The 17,103-nt window shown below is 66.8% G+C and overlaps 1 protein-coding gene across 1 annotated transcript; it reads right to left on the reverse strand.

Moving 5' to 3' along the window:
* Positions 1 to 475: 475 nt before the first annotated feature.
* Positions 476 to 14,330, reverse strand: UNC93B1 (unc-93 homolog B1, TLR signaling regulator). Its single transcript, XM_084893763.1, has 11 exons — positions 14,174 to 14,330; positions 13,771 to 13,912; positions 12,624 to 12,777; positions 9,220 to 9,381; positions 8,866 to 8,998; positions 8,541 to 8,634; positions 6,496 to 6,620; positions 5,723 to 5,905; positions 5,055 to 5,328; positions 3,170 to 3,288; positions 476 to 908 (listed from the first exon to the last, which is right to left on the reverse strand). The coding sequence occupies exons 1-11, from the start codon at positions 14,264 to 14,266 to the stop codon at positions 612 to 614; spliced, it is 1,776 nt and encodes a 591-aa protein (XP_084749889.1). The 5' UTR covers positions 14,267 to 14,330; the 3' UTR covers positions 476 to 611.
* Between the last annotated feature and the right edge of the window lie 2,773 nt (positions 14,331 to 17,103).

A 17,103-nucleotide genomic window follows, 5' to 3' on the forward strand; every position in this document is an offset into this window, starting at 1 on the left:
GGCATGGGGGGCAGGGATGAGATGTGGGGCCGCGGGGCAGCGCGCACGGGCCAGGTGGGCGGGGCCTGTGCAGTCTGGTGGGCGGAGCCTGTGTAATCTGGTGGGCGGGGCCTTGGCAGCTTGGTGGGCGGGGCCGGGGGACCTCCCCACCTGGGGGAAGTCAGGGCCTCTGACCTCGGTGCCCAGAAACCGGGTCAGCCGCTCACACCCTGGGAGCTCTACCCTCCTCCACAGCCTGAGACTTCCGGTCCGGACGGTACAAAAACTCTTTATTGTTTATTTTGTAGAAAAAGTCGTGCCTCTTGGTGGCCACAGGGATGGGATGTGCAAAGCTTATGACAAGCTCCGCCAGGCCTGCAGCGGGGAGCGGGGCGGCCGGGGGGCGGGGGCGGCGAGGGGACCCACCCCGCTCTGGGGCCGGGGCTGGGGCGGCCTGGAGGGGGCCGTGCAGAGCGGCCCCTCCGGGGGTCCCGGTCCGGGGGGCGGGGCTGGGTCCCTCCCGGGGGGCGGGGTCCCGGTCCGGGGGGCGGGGTCCCGGTCCGGGGGGCGGGGCTGGGTCCCTCCCGCAGGCAGCGCAGCCATCGGGGCCCCAGACGCAGCCGGAGCGGCCCTCACCGCCCCCCGGGCCCGTCGCCCTCCTGCGCCTGCTCGAAGGGGCAGGCCCGGCGGCCGGCGGCGGGCTCCGGGGGCCCGGCGGGCGGCGGCTCCTCCTCGGCGCCCGCGCCCCCGGCCTCGCCGTCGCTCTCGTCCGAGTTGTCCTCCTCCAGGTAGCGGTAGCCGCGCACCTTGTGCTGCGGCCGCGGGATGCGGGGCTGGCGCGGGGCCACGCCGCGCCGCAGCTTCCGCTCCATCGCCAGGTAGGACAGCACGGCGGCCGCCAGCGTCAGCAGCAGCACCGCCAGCTTGGCCTGGGGGGGCGCGGTTTTAGGGTCCCGTCCCCCCCAGGCCCATCCCCGGCCCCCCAGGCTCATCCCCGCCCTCCCCAGGCCCATCCCCGCCCCCCCAGGCCCACCCACCGCCTCCCAGCCCCTCCGGCGGCCGGGCTCCGCCTGCTCCGCCCGCACAGGGGACGGGAGAGGCTGAGATGGGGGCACAGCCTGGCCCCCCCTTTACCGGGCTGAGGTCCCTCCCTGTCCCTTACACGCGGGACCCTAAGTTACGCTTCTCAGCAGGAAGCAGGTTCCCACCGTCACCCCTGTGAGAGAATCCTGCCCCACAACCCAGTCCCTGCACACACACTCCCGCTACGTCCTATTCTGTTTCCTTTTTAAATACTGGCCAGGCCGTAGCCAGTGTGGCTCAGTGGATAGAGCATCAGCCTGCGGACTGAGGAGTCCCGGGTTCGATTCTGGTCAAGGGCATGTGCCTTGGTTGCGGGCACATCCCCAGTGGGGGGCGTGCAGGAGGCAGCTGATCTATGTTTCTCTCTCATCGACGTTTCTAACTCTTTATCCCTCTCCCTTCCTCTCTGTGAGAAATCAATAAAATATATATTTTTTAAAATACTGGTCAGGAGGGACCTGCTACACCGCCCACCGGGGAGTGAGAGCAGAGCGTGGTCACCCGCTCCCCGTGGCCAGAGAGGGAGACCCACCTCCCGCATCCCTCTCGGGCCGGACACCGGGCACAGGTTAGGGTTAGGGTTGGGGTTAGGGTTAGGGTTGGGGTTAGGGTTGGGGTTAGGGTTAGGGTTAGGGTTGGGGTTGGGGTTGGGGTTAGGGTTAGGGTTGGGGTTAGGGGTTAGGGTTAGGGTTAGGGTTGGGGTTGGGGTTAGGGTTAGGGTTAGGGTTGGGGTTAGGGTTAGGGTTGGGGTTAGGGTTAGGGTTAGGGTTGGGGTTAGGGTTAGGGTTGGGGTTGGGGTTAGGGTTAGGGTTAGGGTTGGGGTTAGGGTTAGGGTTGGGGTTAGGGTTGGGGTTAGGGGTTAGGGTTAGGGTTGGGGTTAGGGTTAGGGTTGGGGTTAGGGTTGGGGCTAGGGTTAGGGTTGGGGTTAGGGTTAGGGTTAGGGTTAGGGTTGGGGTTAGGGTTAGGGTTGGGGTTGGGGTTAGGGTTAGGGTTAGGGTTAGGGTTGGGGTTGGGGTTAGGGTTAGGGGTTACGGTTAGGGGTTAGTGTTAGAGTTAGGGGTTAGGGTTAGAGTTAGGGGTTAGGGTTAGGGTTAGGGGTTAGGGTTAGGGTTAGGGGTTAGGGTTAGGGTTAGAGTTAGGGGTTAGGGTTAGGGTTAGGGGTTAGGGTTAGGCCCGCCAGGCCTTGCAATGTGGCCTGCACCGCGCTGTCATCACTGCACTCCGCTGTCAGTTTATGACATTGTCAGTTTATGACTGTTCAGTAAACCATTCGGCCCGCGATTTAGGCTGGATTTTAGATTTTGGCCCCTTCTCTGATTGAGTTCGACACCCCTAGGTTAGGGGTTAGGGTTAGGGTTAGGGGTTAGGGTTAGGGTTAGGGGTTAGGGTTAGGGTTAGGGGTTAGGGTTAGGGTTAGGGGTTAGGGTTAGGGTTAGGGTTAGAGTTAGGGGTTGGGGTTAGGGTTAGAGTTAGGGGTTAGGGTTAGGGTTGGGGGTTAGTGTTAGGGTTAGAGTTAGGGGTTGGGGTTAGGGTTGGGGTTAGGGTTAGGGTTAGGGTTGGGGGTTAGTGTTAGGGTTAGGGGTTAGGGTTAGGGTTAGGGGTTAGGGTTAGGGTTAGGGGTTAGGGTTAGGGGTTAGGGTTAGGGTTAGGGGTTAGGGTTAGGGTTAGGTGTTAGGGTTAGGGTTAGGGGTTAGGGTTAGGGTTGGGGATTAGGGTTAGGGTTAGGGGTTAGGGTTAGAGTTAGGGGTTAGGGTTAGGGTTGGGGATTAGGGTTAGGGTTAGGGGTTAGGGTTAGAGTTAGGGGTTAGGGTTAGGGTTAGGGGTTAGGGTTAGGGTTAGGGTTAGGGTTAGGGTTAGGGTTAGGGTTAGGGTTAGGGTTAGGGTTAGGGTTAGGGTTAGGGTTAGGGGTTAGGGTTAGGGTTGGGTATTAGGGTTAGGGCGGCTGGGACGTCCCCAGGCAAAGCTCGGAGAGGGGCACGCTGAGGCCCAGGAGGCGAGGCTGCGAGTGAAGGCTGGGTTTGGGGTGCCCTCCGGGGCTACGAGGCCGGGGGGGCACTCAGAGGGAGCTGGGGGTGGGGGAGCCTAATGCCCCAGAGGCCCCCCTCACCTTCATGGGCAGGCCGGCGCCCAGGTACACCACGAAGATGGCCACAGCCTGCCACCAGTGGTAGATGGTGAAGATGAAGTCCTGCCGCTCTTTGTCCTCGTACAGGATCCCCAGCAGCGCTGCGGCGGGTGGTGCAGGAGGGGGTGTCACCAGGGCCCAGCGTCCTGGTCGCCCTCCCACTGCCATCCCCCCACTGCAGGTCCCAGGCCACCCTGCAAAGCTGTGACCGGTCCCGGCCTGCCCCCTGGTGGACACGCCGGTTACTGCCCCGCCCGGGCAGCTGAGCTCAGAGAGGAGACCGGTGGGATGCAGGCGGGCCTCGCTCTGGGGCACGGGGACTTGAAAAGTGGAAACGTTGGTGCCAATCCCAAACTGCGCCCTTTGCGGCCGCGGCTGCTCAGAGCCAGGCCCGGGGGCTGTTTCTCCCCCGCCCCTGGCTCAGCGATGAGCTGGCCACAGATGAAGCCTGGCGCCGGGGACTGAGCCTGTTTCCCTAAGGACCCGCCGGGGTGGCCGGAGCGCGGACAGAGCCAGGGCCTCAGACCGCACCTCGGCCGGCACAGGGAGGCAGCGGGCACAGAGGTGTGGGTCCCAATGCCGGCCCCGGGGGCGACTCAGAGAAGGCAGCTCCCGGGCCTCTTCCCGCCCGGAGAGCGAGCCCAGGCGGACGTGTCACTGCGAGGCTTTACTGCGAGTGCCGCCCGGCCTGGCAGAGCACACCCTCCCCGCCGGGGGACAGGGAGCCGCCGTGGCCCTGCGGGCCTGTGCCCCAGGGGCTGCTGTGAGGGGCATGGAGTCCGGGCCCACAGAGGGGGCAGGAAGCAGAGCTGGGAAGAGGAGCTCGGGACCAGGCCACTCCGGCCATCACATGGGTCCAAGGTGCCCCGGCCAGATGCTGCCCAGAGCTGGCTGCCCCTGAGCAACAGCCACGAGCAGGGGGTCCAGGGCGCGGGCTCCCCCGACTCTGACTCTCTCCCTCTCTCTCTCTCCCTCTCTCTCTGTCTCTCTCTCTCTCTCTCTCTCTCCCTCTCTCTCTCTCTCTCTCTCTCTCCCTCTCTCTCTGTCTCTCTCTCTGTCTCTCTCTCTGTCTCTCTCTCTGTCTCTCTCTCCCTCTCTCTCTGGCGGTAAGCGCTGGGGTCACCTGAGCAGCCCTGCCCGCCTGCAGCAGCATGACCTCACCATGCCGCCCCCCCGGGACGAGGTTCAAAACAGAACAGATGCCGAGGGGGAGGACCCCGATGGCTGAGCTGTGGGTACCCCTGCGTGTCCCTGGCATCTGCCCACGGAGGGCAGAGATCCTCACAGCGCCGGACGCTGACCACGGCCTCCTGTCCACCCACAGGGCCCCGCGGCCCCGGCCCCGGCAGCCAGCTTGGGGCCTGGACGCTGCAGACCAGCTCTGGGCGTCACCCGGCCCCAGGGCCTCTGTGAGGCCGCGCCTCCTTCTGCCCCTGGGTGTGCCCGGGGCCACTGCCCTTCCCGTGCTCCTGAGACAGACACGGAACCTGCTCCCGGGTCGTGGAAACTGTGCCACGTGGGCTCTGCCCTGGCAGAAAGCAGAGCGCCCCCAGTGTTCCTCCCCGTCCTTCCGAGCTTTCCGCAGAGCCCACACCTACCCCGTAGCCACAGACGTCACACCGAGCCCGCAGCGTCACAGGCCCCATGCCCGCCTGGGTGCCCACCGATGTCCATGGCACAGGACCCCCGCCTGTCCCTCCGATGGCCACGGGACTGACCACCCCTGTGAGGCCACAGGACCCACAGCCACCCCTGCCAGGTATGCAGGCCCACGACAGACCTCCCTGTGTCTGCGGGACCCCACGTCTGGCCCTGGGGTGTCTGTACCCCCACCTGCCCAGCCGTCCGTGCCCCTGGCGACACTCACTGGAGAGTCCGGTCTTGTTGAGGCCGCTGCCCACGCCCCAGAGGACGGCTGCGAGGTAGAGGGTCCAGACGTGCTGCAGGACCCGCGGTTTGGGGGCCCAGAAGAAGAGGCCGAGCGTGAGCAGCAGGTGCAGGCCGGCCCCCGACAGCAGGGGCACCTGGCGGGGCAGCCACAGCCCCAGCAGGCCCAGGATGGAGGCGGCGGAGGCGCCCAGGCCGTAGGCCACGAGGAGGTAGGCCAGGCGCTCCAGGCCCACGGAGCACACGCCGTAGCCCTGGGGAGGAGGGGGACGTGTGAGGCTCTGGCCCTCCCCACAGGAGGCCCCACCCTGCCCCCTGGGCACCTGGGGGCGGACTCCCTCCGAGGCTCAGGCTCCTGGGAAGGGCGGGGGCGGGGGAGAGGGAGCAGAGAAATGCTGGACATTGTTCCCGGCACCAAGGCCGCACCCCACCAGGAACCAACGCCTGATGGGTGTTATCCTGCTCAGCCATGTCCCCCCGGGAGCGAACCCCCTCCCTTCAGAGGAAACATATGTCCCAGACTGAGGGGAAGGAAGGAGGGGCAGGGGGGATATGGGACACGTTTGTACACACACAGCTCCGTCGTCGTTTATCTGCGGCTCAGACGGAGCCGCACAGACGGTCACCGCCACCCCGGGCTGCACCTACCAGCGCGAGCCCCGTGCAGGCGAACAGCACCTCGAAGCCGCTGTACACGAAGAAGGGCACGAGGTGGCGCAGGCGGAAGTCGCGCACGTGCTTGAAGGGCAGCTGGAAGATGTTGCCCCAGCCCACGCTGCGCAGGTCGATCTCCTCCGTGGGCCGGTAGGCGGCCCCGCACAGGCCCAGCACCTGCGGCCGGACCGCCGTGAGGGGCAGCCAGGCCCGGCCCGTCCCCAGATGTACGCCCCGCCCCTCGGCACGAGGCCCCGCCCCATAGCCGCCCCGCCCCCAGACATACGCCCCGCCCCCTCGGCACGAGGCCCCGCCCCCAGAGACGCCCCGCCCCTCTGTACAAGGCTCCGCCCCTAGGGATACGCCCCGCCCCTTGGCAAAGGCCCCACCCCCAGAGACGCCCCGCCCCTCTGCACAAGGCCCCGCCCCTAGACCCACCACAGGCCTCCGCCCCGTGTCCCAGCCCAAGCTCACACCAGCCACGCCCCCACGCCTCCATCTGCCCTCAGGAGCCACACTGTCCACCCCCAGCCCAGGTCAGGCCAGCCCCCTCCAGTCCGGACTCCACCTCCACCCCAGACAGAGCCTGTCCCCTCCAGCCCCACCCCCAGCCCACCGGCATCTTCCTGCGCCATCGCCCCAGGGCGCAGCGGGGGACTCCCCGGGACTCAGCCTGGCCCCCCACTCAGACCGCGTCCCAGGAGCCGGCCCCCGCCCGGCCCGCCCCCTTTCCCCGCCCCGGCCGGACTCCGCTGCCCCCGCCGCACCAGCAGCATGGCCACGAAGGCCACGGCCATGAGCACGCTCTCCACCACGATGAGGTTCCGGCTGCGCGGCAGCGTCTTGAGCACCGTCTTGTTGAAGCCGGTGAGGATGCCCTGGCTGTTGGTGCCTGCGGAGCCGGGGAGAGCGCGGTGAGGCGGCAGGGGGCACTGGGCTCAGTCACACGTGCAGCCAGGCCGGGGGGCGGGGGCGGGGGAGAGGGCACAGGCCCGAGCAATGCGTGCCGAGGCAGGGTTCCTGGGGAGCCGTTTGGATGTGAGGGCCGCTAGGGCTGAACAGACTCCACGGAAAGGAGCACCTTCCTCCATCTCCCTTCCCGCCCATCCCCCTTCCCGCCCATCCCCCTTCCCGGTCCATCCTCCTTCCCGCCCATCCCCCTTCCCGCCCATCCCCCTTCCCGCCCATCCCCTTCCCGCCCATCCCCCTTCCCGCCCCATCCCCCTTCTCATCCCCATCCCCCTTCTCATCCCCATCCCCCTTCCCGCCCATCCCCCTTCTCATCCCCATCCCCCTTCCCGCCCATCCCCCTTCTCATCCCCATCCCCCTTCCCGCCCCATCCCCCTTCCCGCCCATCCCCCTTCCCGCCCCATCCCCCTTCCCGCCCATCCCCCTTCCCGCCCATCCCCCTTCTCATCCCCATCCCCCTTCCCGCCCCATCCCCCTTCCCGCCCATCCCCCTTCCCGCCCCATCCCCCTTCCCGCCCATCCCCCTTCCCGCCCATCCCCCTTCCCGCCCATCCCCCTTCCCGCCCATCCCCCTTCCCGCCCATCCCCCTTCTCATCCCCATCCCCCTTCCCGCCCATCCCCCTTCTCATCCCCATCCCCCTTCCCGCCCATCCCCCTTCCCGCCCATCCCCCTTCCCGCCCATCCCCCTTCCCGGTCCATCCCCCTTCTCATCCCCATCCCCCTTCCCGCCCATCCCCCTTCCCGCCCATCCCCCTTCCCGCCCCATCCCCCTTCCCGCCCCATCCCCCTTCTCATCCCCATCCCCCTTCCCGCCCCATCCCCCTTCTCATCCCCATCCCCCTTCCCGCCCATCCCCCTTCCCCGCCCCATCCCCCTTCCCGCCCATCCCCCTTCCCGCCCATCCCCCTTCCCGCCCATCCCCCTTCCCGCCCATCCCCCTTCTCATCCCCATCCCCCTTCCCGCCCCATCCCCCTTCCGCCCATCCCCCTTCCCGCCCATCCCCCTTCCGCCCATCCCCCTTCCTGCCCATCCCCCTTCCCGCCCATCCCCCTTCCGCCCATCCCCCTTCCCGCCCATCCCCCTTCCCGCCCATCCCCCTTCCCGCCCATCCCCCTTCTCATCCCCATCCCCCTTCCCGCCCATCCCCCTTCTCATCCCCATCCCCCTTCCCGCCCATCCCCCTTCTCATCCCCATCCCCCTTCCCGCCCATCCCCCTTCTCATCCCCATCCCCCTTCCGCCCATCCCCCTTCCCGCCCATCCCCCTTCCGCCCATCCCCCTTCCCGCCCATCCCCCTTCCCGCCCATCCCCCTTCCCGCCCATCCCCCTTCCGCCCATCCCCCTTCCGCCCATCCCCCTTCCCGCCCCATGGCACAGAGGCTGGGTTGGGGGCCGACACAGTGCATCCCCACATCTGTACATTCACCGTGCACTGATCCAGCTTTGAGGGTAGGACTTGACCCCAAGAGAGACCCTATGGGCAGCCTGGTCCCAGATGGCACCTCCCCCAGGCACCTTCCCTGCTACACCCTCCCCCCTGCCGGTCAGATTACACACACACACACACACACACACACACACACACACACACGCTGTCCAACAGGGCCTGTGCCTCGCCCACCAGAGCCCTGGGACCCCGCATGTCCAGCCCTGAGCCCGTGAGAGAGCACCCTCTGCCCTGGAGGCCCAGGGTCCGCAGGACAACTCGGAGGGGGAGGGGAGGGGGCGGGGGACCCCTCCCCCAGCACTGACCGCAGCTGTGCACGGTGTTCTCCGAGGGGAAGGAGGAGGGGGAGGGGGAGAGGAGGGGGTGTGGGGACCCCTCCTCCCAGCACTGACCGCAGCTGTGCACGTTGTTCAGTGTGTGGTTCAGGTCGTACAGGTAGTGGTTCAGGAAGTAGATCATGGGCAGCTGGGCGCCGGCGAAGCTCAGCTGTGGGCAGAGGGCACAGGCGTTATCTGGGGGGTCCTGGCATAGCCCTGGGGTGGTGCCGGTAGAGGGGCAGCCCAAGGCCAGAGGACTGCCCCGGCCAGCACTGTGCACAGCCGGGGAGGTTTCACGCACTCGGGGTAAGCAGACTGGGGGACTGGAAGGCTGGCCAGACTGGCCGGGACCCATGTGTGGGTTCTGGGGCTGGAGGCCCCGGGCCCCGGTGGCACTCACGTGGAAGAAGCTGTAGAAGATGGCCTGGAAGACGAGGAGGTAGGGCGCGTGGGAGCCCCGCGGGGGGCGCTGCTGCGGGCCCTGCTCGTCGCGCTCCTTGTAGTGGGCGTACTCGTAGTACTTCTGGGCCATCCTGCACCGCAGAGAGAGGCTGGCCCCAGCCCGCCTCTGCGGGACATCTCCTGCCCCACACCCAGAGCCCGGGCTGGCCACCCCTGCAGCTTACGGAGGGGGAAACTGAGGCCCGGAGGGCAGAGGGGCCAGTCCCAGGTGCTCTGGCCGAGGTTGGCAAAGCAGCGGAGGCCCCGCCGGGTCCCCAGCGCCCCCTCCCCCCCCGCCGCCCGCCAGGCTCACCTGGTGATGTAGTTGCCCATGGAGGCCCAGAGGGGCACGATGGCCATGCCCAGCGCCACGGCCGAGGGCACCAGGGTGTAGTAGCGCTCCCAGTAGTTGGTGGAGACAAAGAGGGCGTAGATGCCCACGCCCAGAAACATCATCCACTTGGTGCCAAAAAACCTGGGGGCGTTGAGAGAGGCTGTGTCACGGGCTTGTCGGGACTGCCAGGGCCGATAGCAGAGTGCCCACAGCTCTCAGCCCACGAGGCTGTGCGAGGCGGGAGAGACCCCGGCCTTGGGACGAAGGACTGGAAGATAGAAACTCAGAGGCAGGGACTTGCTGAGTGGCTTCAGGTCAGCCAGGCACCCAAACATGCGTTTTCCAGGCTGTCGTGGGCACAGAGCCCAGACCATGGCGGCCCCTGGCCACGGCAGGATGGAAGGAGGCAAGGCAGGGGCAGGGTGCCAGGTTCCGTGGCTCATGGGCACGTCCAGCCCCCCCTGGGGTTCTGGGCTGACGCACCCCCTTTCCTCAGCGGGTGCTGGGGCGCAGGGCCCAGCACATGTCGGGGGACTGGACCAGACTGGCTCCCGGAAACAGGAAGAGACAGGAAGAGGCTCGGTGCTGGCAGCAGCAGGCCAGCCCCCGGCGTCCCTCCTCCCTGCCCTGCGCTGCGGGCCCTGTGGTCGGCCAGGCGCTCCTCCTCACTGGCCTGGGAAGACGAACCCGGTGTTCAGAGGGGCTGGACAGGCAGGAGATAAGGGCCTGTCCCGGGCTCGGAGGCAGTTCAGGCTGAAAACCAGCGCCCGGACCGCGGGTTTGTTTGTTAAGGGTTTGAGCTCTTAGTTCTCTGGGTTCCCAGGCAGCTCGGAGCGAAGTGACGCTGGCTTTCCGATCCCTGTGCCATCACAGGGCCCGGTCCACACGGCCCGTGGGGAAGCAGCCTGGTGGTCTGGGCACGGAGCAGGGAGGGGGTTTTGAGCCACTCTGCCTAGGTTGAAACCTTCCGTCTGGCCAAAACCGGTTTGGCTCAGTGGATAGAGCGTCCACCTGCGGACTGGACGGTCCCAGGTTCGATTCCGGTCAAGGGCATGTACCTTGGTTGTGGGCACATCCCCGGTAGGGGGTGTGCAGGAGGCAGCTGATGGATGTTTCTCTCTCATCAGTGTTTCTAACTCTCTCTCCCTCTCCCTTCCTCTCTGTAAAAAATCAATAAAACAAAACAAAAAAAACCTTCCGTCTGCCGAGCTGCCTGTGGGACTCGGGCAAGTGGCTCAGTCTCTTGGCTCCTCCGTGTCTAAGCTCAGAGCTTCCACCTCAGCCGGCGAGGAATGAGGCGGCATTCATAAAGAGCCCAGCACACAGGACGTGAGGCGAGCTGGCAGCTGTGCTTCACAGCGATGGGGTTCAAGGGCCACATGGCCTTTCAGAAGCCTGTGTCCTCGGAAGGGCCCTGGTGGGAACTGATCCGGAAGCTTTCTTTCTTTTTCATTTTATGAAGAAAAGAGCTACAAAGCAATAGTGAATGCGCAAAAAACAAGAAGGCACCCTACCGGCGTGGCTCAGGGGCTGAGCATCAGCCTGTGAACCAGGAGGTCACGGTTTGATTCCGGTCAGGGCACACGCCCGGGCTGTGGGCTCGGTCTCCCGTAGGGGGCGTGCAGGAGGCAGCCAAGTGATGACTGTCATCACTGATGTTTCTCTCTCTCTCCCTTCCTTTCCGAAATCAATTAAAAAATATTTTTTTAAAAGGAGAGGGTGCTGCAAGGTACAACTCTGGGCCACAGCTGGGTACCCACAGCTACAGACGATGCCCACCAGTGCCCCTGGGGAGAGGGACAGGCCGGGACGTGTGAGGGGAAAAAGAAAGAAAGCTGAGGAGCCTCAGAGGAAGGTGGCGGGGGGAGCGGCGGTGGGGGAGAGACAGTAACGGGAACTTGTACGCAGAGCCCGTGGACACAGACCACGGTGTGGTGAGGAGCTGGGAGGGGCGAGTGCGGGAAGGGAGTCAACGGGGAAAAACAACAACAGAAAGAAAGGAGCATCTGTGTGCTTTCAACAATAAAGATCCATTTAAAATAAAGTAAGGAGGCTGGAGGGAAAAAAGCAAGGAAGTGAACGTGGCTCACTGATGCTCTGGGGACAAGGCCTGGACTGTCATCCTCGCACACACACGCGCACACATACATGCACGTGCACACGCACACACACTCATACATGCACGCACAAAGGTGGAACCACAAGGGCAGCCGGCTTTCTGGAGGGCCTGGGAGATGTTTTCCTTTTCTGGTTTCAGTTATGACTCTCACACGGTCTGTGCCGTGTGCTCAGGGTTCTTTTTTTAAAGAGAAGGGAACTGAAACCCATGTTTGGCCCGGTCTCTGGCTGGCTGCGCAGGCGGGCCGCCACTGGATAGCGTGTTTGTGGAGGGGTTGGTTCTGCAGCGGCGGAGGCCGGGCCGGAGGCCTGCAGGCTCAGTCTGCAGCAGGCCTTTCAGAGAGAGAAAGGCCCTCCCCCGCCGCCGCTGACCGCCCCGGGGGGTGCCCAGGGGAGGGCACGGGCCCGCTGCGGAGGAGCCTGAGCGAAACCCAGTGTCCTGGGCAAAGCTCCCGTTTCCTCCCCAAACCCGGGCTTCCCCTCCTCTCGCCCCTCGGGAGGAGAGGGGTCTCCCTGCCTCCCAGCTCCCGGGGCCCCCGCGCCCCCTCAGGGCGGGGTGACGCCCCCTCAGGGTCGGCGTGACCCCCTCAGGGCGGGGTGACGCCCCTCAGGGTCGGGGTGACTCCCCCTCAGGGTCGGGGTCAAAGCCCTCAGGGTCGGGGTGACCCCCTCAGGGTCGGGGTGACCCCCTCAGGGTGGGGTGACCCCCTCAGGGCGGGGTGACCCCCTCAGGGTGGGGTGACCCCCTCAGGGCGGGTGACGCCCCCTCAGAGTCGGGGTGACGCCCCTCAGGGCGGGGTAACGCCCCTCAGGGTCAGGGTGACGCCCCCTCAGAGTCGGGGTGACGCCCCCTCAGGGCGGGTGAGGCCCCCTCAGGGTCGGGGTGACCCCCTCAGGGCGGGGTGACCCCCTCAGGGCGGGTGACGCCCCCTCAGGGCGGGGTGACCCCCTCAGGGCGGGGTGACCCCCTCAGGGCGGGTGAGGCCCCCTCAGGGTCGGGGTGACCCCCTCAGGGCGGGGTGACCCCCTCAGGGCGGGTGACGCCCCTCAGAGTCGGGGTGACGCCCCCTCAGGGCGGGGTGACCCCCTCAGGGCGGGTGAGGCCCCCTCAGGGTCGGGGTGACCCCCTCAGGGCGGGTGAGGCCCCCTCAGGGTCGGGGTGACCCCCTCAGGGCGGGTGAGGCCCCCTCAGGGTCGGGGTGACCCCCTCAGGGTCGGGGTGACCCCCTCAGGGCGGGTGACGCCCTCTGGGGGGCAGCGCGCACCTGATGAGCACGGGCGTGTAGAGCAGCGCGGCGATGGGCGTCACGTTGATGCCGATGAGCATCTTGCTGTCGATGTCGGGCAGCCCCATGTTGCCGTACTTGACCTCCCGGTAGGTCTCGTCATAGTGCAGGATCAGCTGCATCTGCAGGAGGCCTGGGGGGCGCACAGCACGCACAGGCTGGACCCTCCCCACGGGCCCGCGCCCTGCGCCCTGCGCCCTGCGGCCCCGAGGACGAGGGGGGGGAGGGGGAGCCAGGCCGGCCGAGCGTCCCACCAGCGGTGCAGCCTCAGCGACCTCATCCCCGCCTCAGCCCCCGCCTCGCTCCGCGGGTCTCCGGGATCCCAGCCCCCGACCCCCACGTCCCCCAGGCTGGGCCCGGAGACACTGCCCGGTCCCCCCGCCCCAGGTCCCCGGGCTGGGCCCCCGCCCCCAGGTCCCCGGGCTGGGCCCCCCGCCCCCAGGTCCCCGGGCTGGGCCCCCGCCCCCAGGTCCCCGGGCTGGGCCCCCCGCCCCCAGGTCCCCGGGCTGGGCCCCCGCCCCCACGCGGGGAGGGTTCGCAGCTGCAGCCGGAGGACGGCGGGCTGGAAGTGAAAGAGGAACGGGGACCGGCCACCCAGAGGTTTCTCTTTCCCAGACGGGGTGCAGGGGGGGCAGGGGGTGGGCACCGAGAAGCCGGGGGTCAGGGCCATTGCCCCGCCCCCCCTCCCCCCGCGGCCAGGGGCAAGGGCAGGGCTGGGCAGGCCGGGCCGGGGGCGCACCCAGGTAGATGGCGTAGGTGGGCAGGGCAGGTGCTGAGGCTGGGGACAGGGGCAGGGGCAGGGGCAGGTCGGGGGACAGGGGCAGGGGCAGGTGCTGGGGGCTGGGGGCAGGGGCAGGGCAGGTGCTGGGGGCTGGGGGCTGGGGGCAGGGGCAGGGCAGGTGCTGGGGGCTGGGTCTGGGGGACAGGGGCAGGCCCGGGGCCCGGAGGGGCACACACCCAGGTAGACGGCGTAGGTGAGCAGGGCAGGGGCAGGGCAGGTGCTGGGGGCCGGGGGGCAGGGGCAGGGCAGGGGCAGGGCAGGTGCTGGGGGCTGGGGGCTGGGGGCAGGGGCAGGTCGGGGGACAGGGGCAGGGGCAGGGGCAGGCCGGGCCGGGAGGGCACACACCCAGGTAGACGGCGTAGGTGAGCAGCCCGCCGGCGCTGGCGGCCAGCACGTTGGTGAGCACGCCCAGGCGCTTGCGGCGGTAGTAGCGGCGCTCCTCCTCCTCCTCGTTGTAGTTGGGGTAGGCGCCCACCAGCTCGTCCAGCTGCGGGCACAGGGCGCTCGGAGTACGGCCGGACGGAGGGACGGGGCTCCCAGCCCCTTCCCGGGCTGCCCTCCACACACACACACTCACACACACACACTCACACACACACACACTCACACACACACACTCACACACACACACACTCACACGCACACACACGCACACACATGTGCACACACACTCACACACACACTCACACACTCACACACACACACACACACCCAGGAGCCCGGCCCGCGCCCTCTGCGCCCCGCTCACCGGGGCCTCCGTCCCGTCGGGGAGCCCCAGCCGGTCCTCCTCGCCCTGCGGCCCCGCGGCGCCCGCCACCGGGTAGAGCGGCGGCTCGGCCATCGCTGTGCTCGCCTGGACGGTGGCTGCGGCTGGTGTCCCGCCGCGGTCCTGCACTTCCTCCCGGAGGTGGGACGGCCCGCCCCATCCCCGCCCACCCGGAGGAGGGGCCCCGGCCGGCTGCGGAGGTGGTGAGTGTGTGAGTGTGTGTGTGTGTGTGTGTGTATCTCTGTGGGAGTGAGTGTATATGTGTGTGTATCTCTGTGGGAGTGAGTGTGTGTGTGTCAGTATGTGTGTGTGTGTGTGGAGTGTCTATGTGAGGCCAGGACCCAGCCTCAGGCATGTGAGATGCTGGTTCGAATCCCGCTCTGCCACTCCTGGCTTTGTGTCTCTGGAAGTTTAGGGACAGGCTAGAGGAGGAGGGCCAGAGGCACGCAGAGGCAGAGCAGCCCTGGGGGGGCTCTTTGTGGGGGGAGATGGGTGGGGACACTGTTGTCACCACATCGGAAAGCGGTCAGGCCCACAAAGACCTGGAGAGGGAGCCGTGGGGCTGCCTTCCATGACCCCGAGCCGCCTCTGGAAGCTGCCCCAGCGAGCCTGGCTGGGGCCTGGCAGGTGGGGGGGGGGCGGGGAGAAAGTGGCAGCCCAGTGGGTCTGCCAGGTGTGGGTCACCCTGGGGGGGTCACCCCAGGGGTGTGCGGAAGGGGAAGGTCTCTGGGGGCGTGTCTGATCAGGGGAGAGGGACAAGCTTGTTGACTTCACTGGCTTTGGATCTCCCCCAGAAGGAGGTTTTTTGTCTTCCTCCCCAGAGGAGAGGAATCAGTGTTTAAGGAACAGCCCGAAAGCAAAGAGCAGGTGGGAGGGGCGCCGTGGTTGCCTCGTGGAAGGCCACCAGTGCCGAGGTGTCCCTGTCTCCCCGGCCCACCGCGCCCATGGGAGCCGCACGGTTTCTCTCCGTCTCACAGGCCCTGCCTGACAAAGGTGACTCTACAGCCGAGGATTTACTTTTTAAAAATGAAATATTTTATTGATTTCAAAGAGGAAGGGAGAGGGAGAGAGAAACATCAACGATGAGAGAGAATCATTGATTGGCTGCCTCCTGCACACCGCACACTGGGCATTGAGCCTGCAACCCAGGCCTGTGCCCTTGGCTGGAATCGAACCCGGGACCCGTCAGTTCCCCAGCCCCCTGGCTGCTGGGCTGCCTCAGGACTCCATACTGAGCCACACCAGCTAGGGCTACAGCTAAGAATTTAACCTTAAGTCCTTATAACATGTGCCTTCCTGTGGTCTGCTGGTAACATTTAGTATTAAATTTCTTTATTAGAATTGATTTACTTCAGAACATTTTCCCAGTAGCTTGTTACAAAACCTGACATTATGGCACAATAGTTAATGATACTGTTCTAACTTTATGGGGGGGAAAGTATGTACACACACACACACACACACACACACACGCGTGCGCGCACGCATACATGCACACACACTGCCAGAAAGAAGACCAACATGGAGTCCCAAGGAGGGAGGGGGCGTTTCGTCTGCCAGTGCTCAGCAGGTGGTTATGGAAGGCAGCCCCACGGCTCCCAAACCCTGCGATGCTCAGAACGCTGTCCCTTAGCGAGAACGCACAGGACCACATGCGACCGGCAAACTGCTCCTGGGACAGGAGCGTTCAGGCATGTGAGATGCTGGTTCAAATCCCGCTCAGCCACTCCTGTCTGGAGCAACGGGCTCCCGGTTGGATCTGGCCAATGGGAGGCGCTGGTGGAAGGCGGGCCTGAGAGCCACGGGGTTTCTCCCGGAGGCACGTGGGCATGGCGTGGCTCCTTCAGGGTCCCAGCACCCACAGACCGGCCCTGGGTGCCCCGGCCCTCCGGAGGCTGATGACACCGCTCTCCTCCCCTTCAGCCTCCGCCTGGGCCGGCCTGTGAGCGGCCCGGGGGATCCAGACAAACACAGCGCTGCGGCCCGGGACCCAGGCCTGACGGAGGGGCAGGCTCCTCCCGCCCACCCAGGCTGCGAACTCCCTGCCACACCCCGGAAGGGGCAGCCACTCTCCCTCACTGCCTTCTCCGCCGTCGGTTTTATTCTTATGCCGCTAGGACTGTCCTTGCAGAGAAGCACCAGGAGAGACAAGTGCTGCTCGCCATCCGAACCCCTTGAAACAGCAGCTCCTGGACGTCACCCCGGCATCACGTCCCAACCAGGAGCCGCGGGCCCACTGCGCGCTCACCAACAGGCCTCCCGCCCCACGGCGCCTCTGCCGCTCTGACACGGACGCCGGGAGACATGATCCTCACAGGCCGCGGGGAGCTCCCCGGGCCGAGCTGTGCCACGGACCCTGCCCAGCGCCCGCACCCACATGCCCAGCTCAGGGGGGCGAGCCCTCTCGCCGTGGCCCTGGCCCGGTCCCTGCTCCTCTCTGAGCTGCTGTCTCAGCTGTAACAGAGGCATCGAACCCGGGGGGAGGACTGGCCCCCCTCCTCCCCGAGAACAGCGCCCCTCAGGCTGGGGGCCGCACTGCCGCCCCAGCCAGGACTCCTGCGCCAGGCCAGGCCTCTTTGTCCCCGAATTCATGACAAGTTCAGGAGTGGCCCCTGCAGGGGGAGACCCCTGGCAAGGGAGGGGCCCCTCAAGATCCGGGAACACCCCTCCTCCTCACCAGTACTCCCCAGCTGGTCCCTGGTTTGCTGTGTGGCCTCAGACCAGTGGCTGCCCCTCTCTGAGCCTGATTCCGAGCCAAGGGCTGCCAGGCTCAGCCCTAGCCCAGCCTCACCTGGAGCCAGCTCTGCCCCTGCCCCTGCCCCTGCCCCTTCCCCTGCCCCTGCCCCTGCCTCTGCCTCTGCCTCCGCCTCCGCCCCTGCCCCTGCCCCTGCCCCTGCCTCTGCCTCCGCATC

This window comes from Pipistrellus hanaki (assembly GCF_964339955.1).
Source record: "Pipistrellus hanaki genome assembly, chromosome: 9".
NCBI classification, from domain to species: domain Eukaryota; kingdom Metazoa; phylum Chordata; class Mammalia; order Chiroptera; family Vespertilionidae; genus Pipistrellus; species Pipistrellus hanaki.

What these genes read in the sequence shown, in the direction of transcription:
- UNC93B1 (XM_084893763.1), bottom strand. Translation starts at nt 14,266, where the DNA reads ATGGCCGAGCCGCCGCTCTACCCGGTGGCGGGCGCCGCGGGGCCGCAG. An exon ending in ATGGGCAACTACATCACCAG is followed by an intron (nt 8,999 to 9,219) that starts GTGAGCCTGGCG and finishes TCTGCGGTGCAG; the next exon opens with GATGGCCCAGAAGTACTACG. An exon ending in GAACAACGTGCACAGCTGCG is followed by an intron (nt 6,621 to 8,540) that starts GTCAGTGCTGGG and finishes CCGGCTCCGCAG; the next exon opens with GCACCAACAGCCAGGGCATC.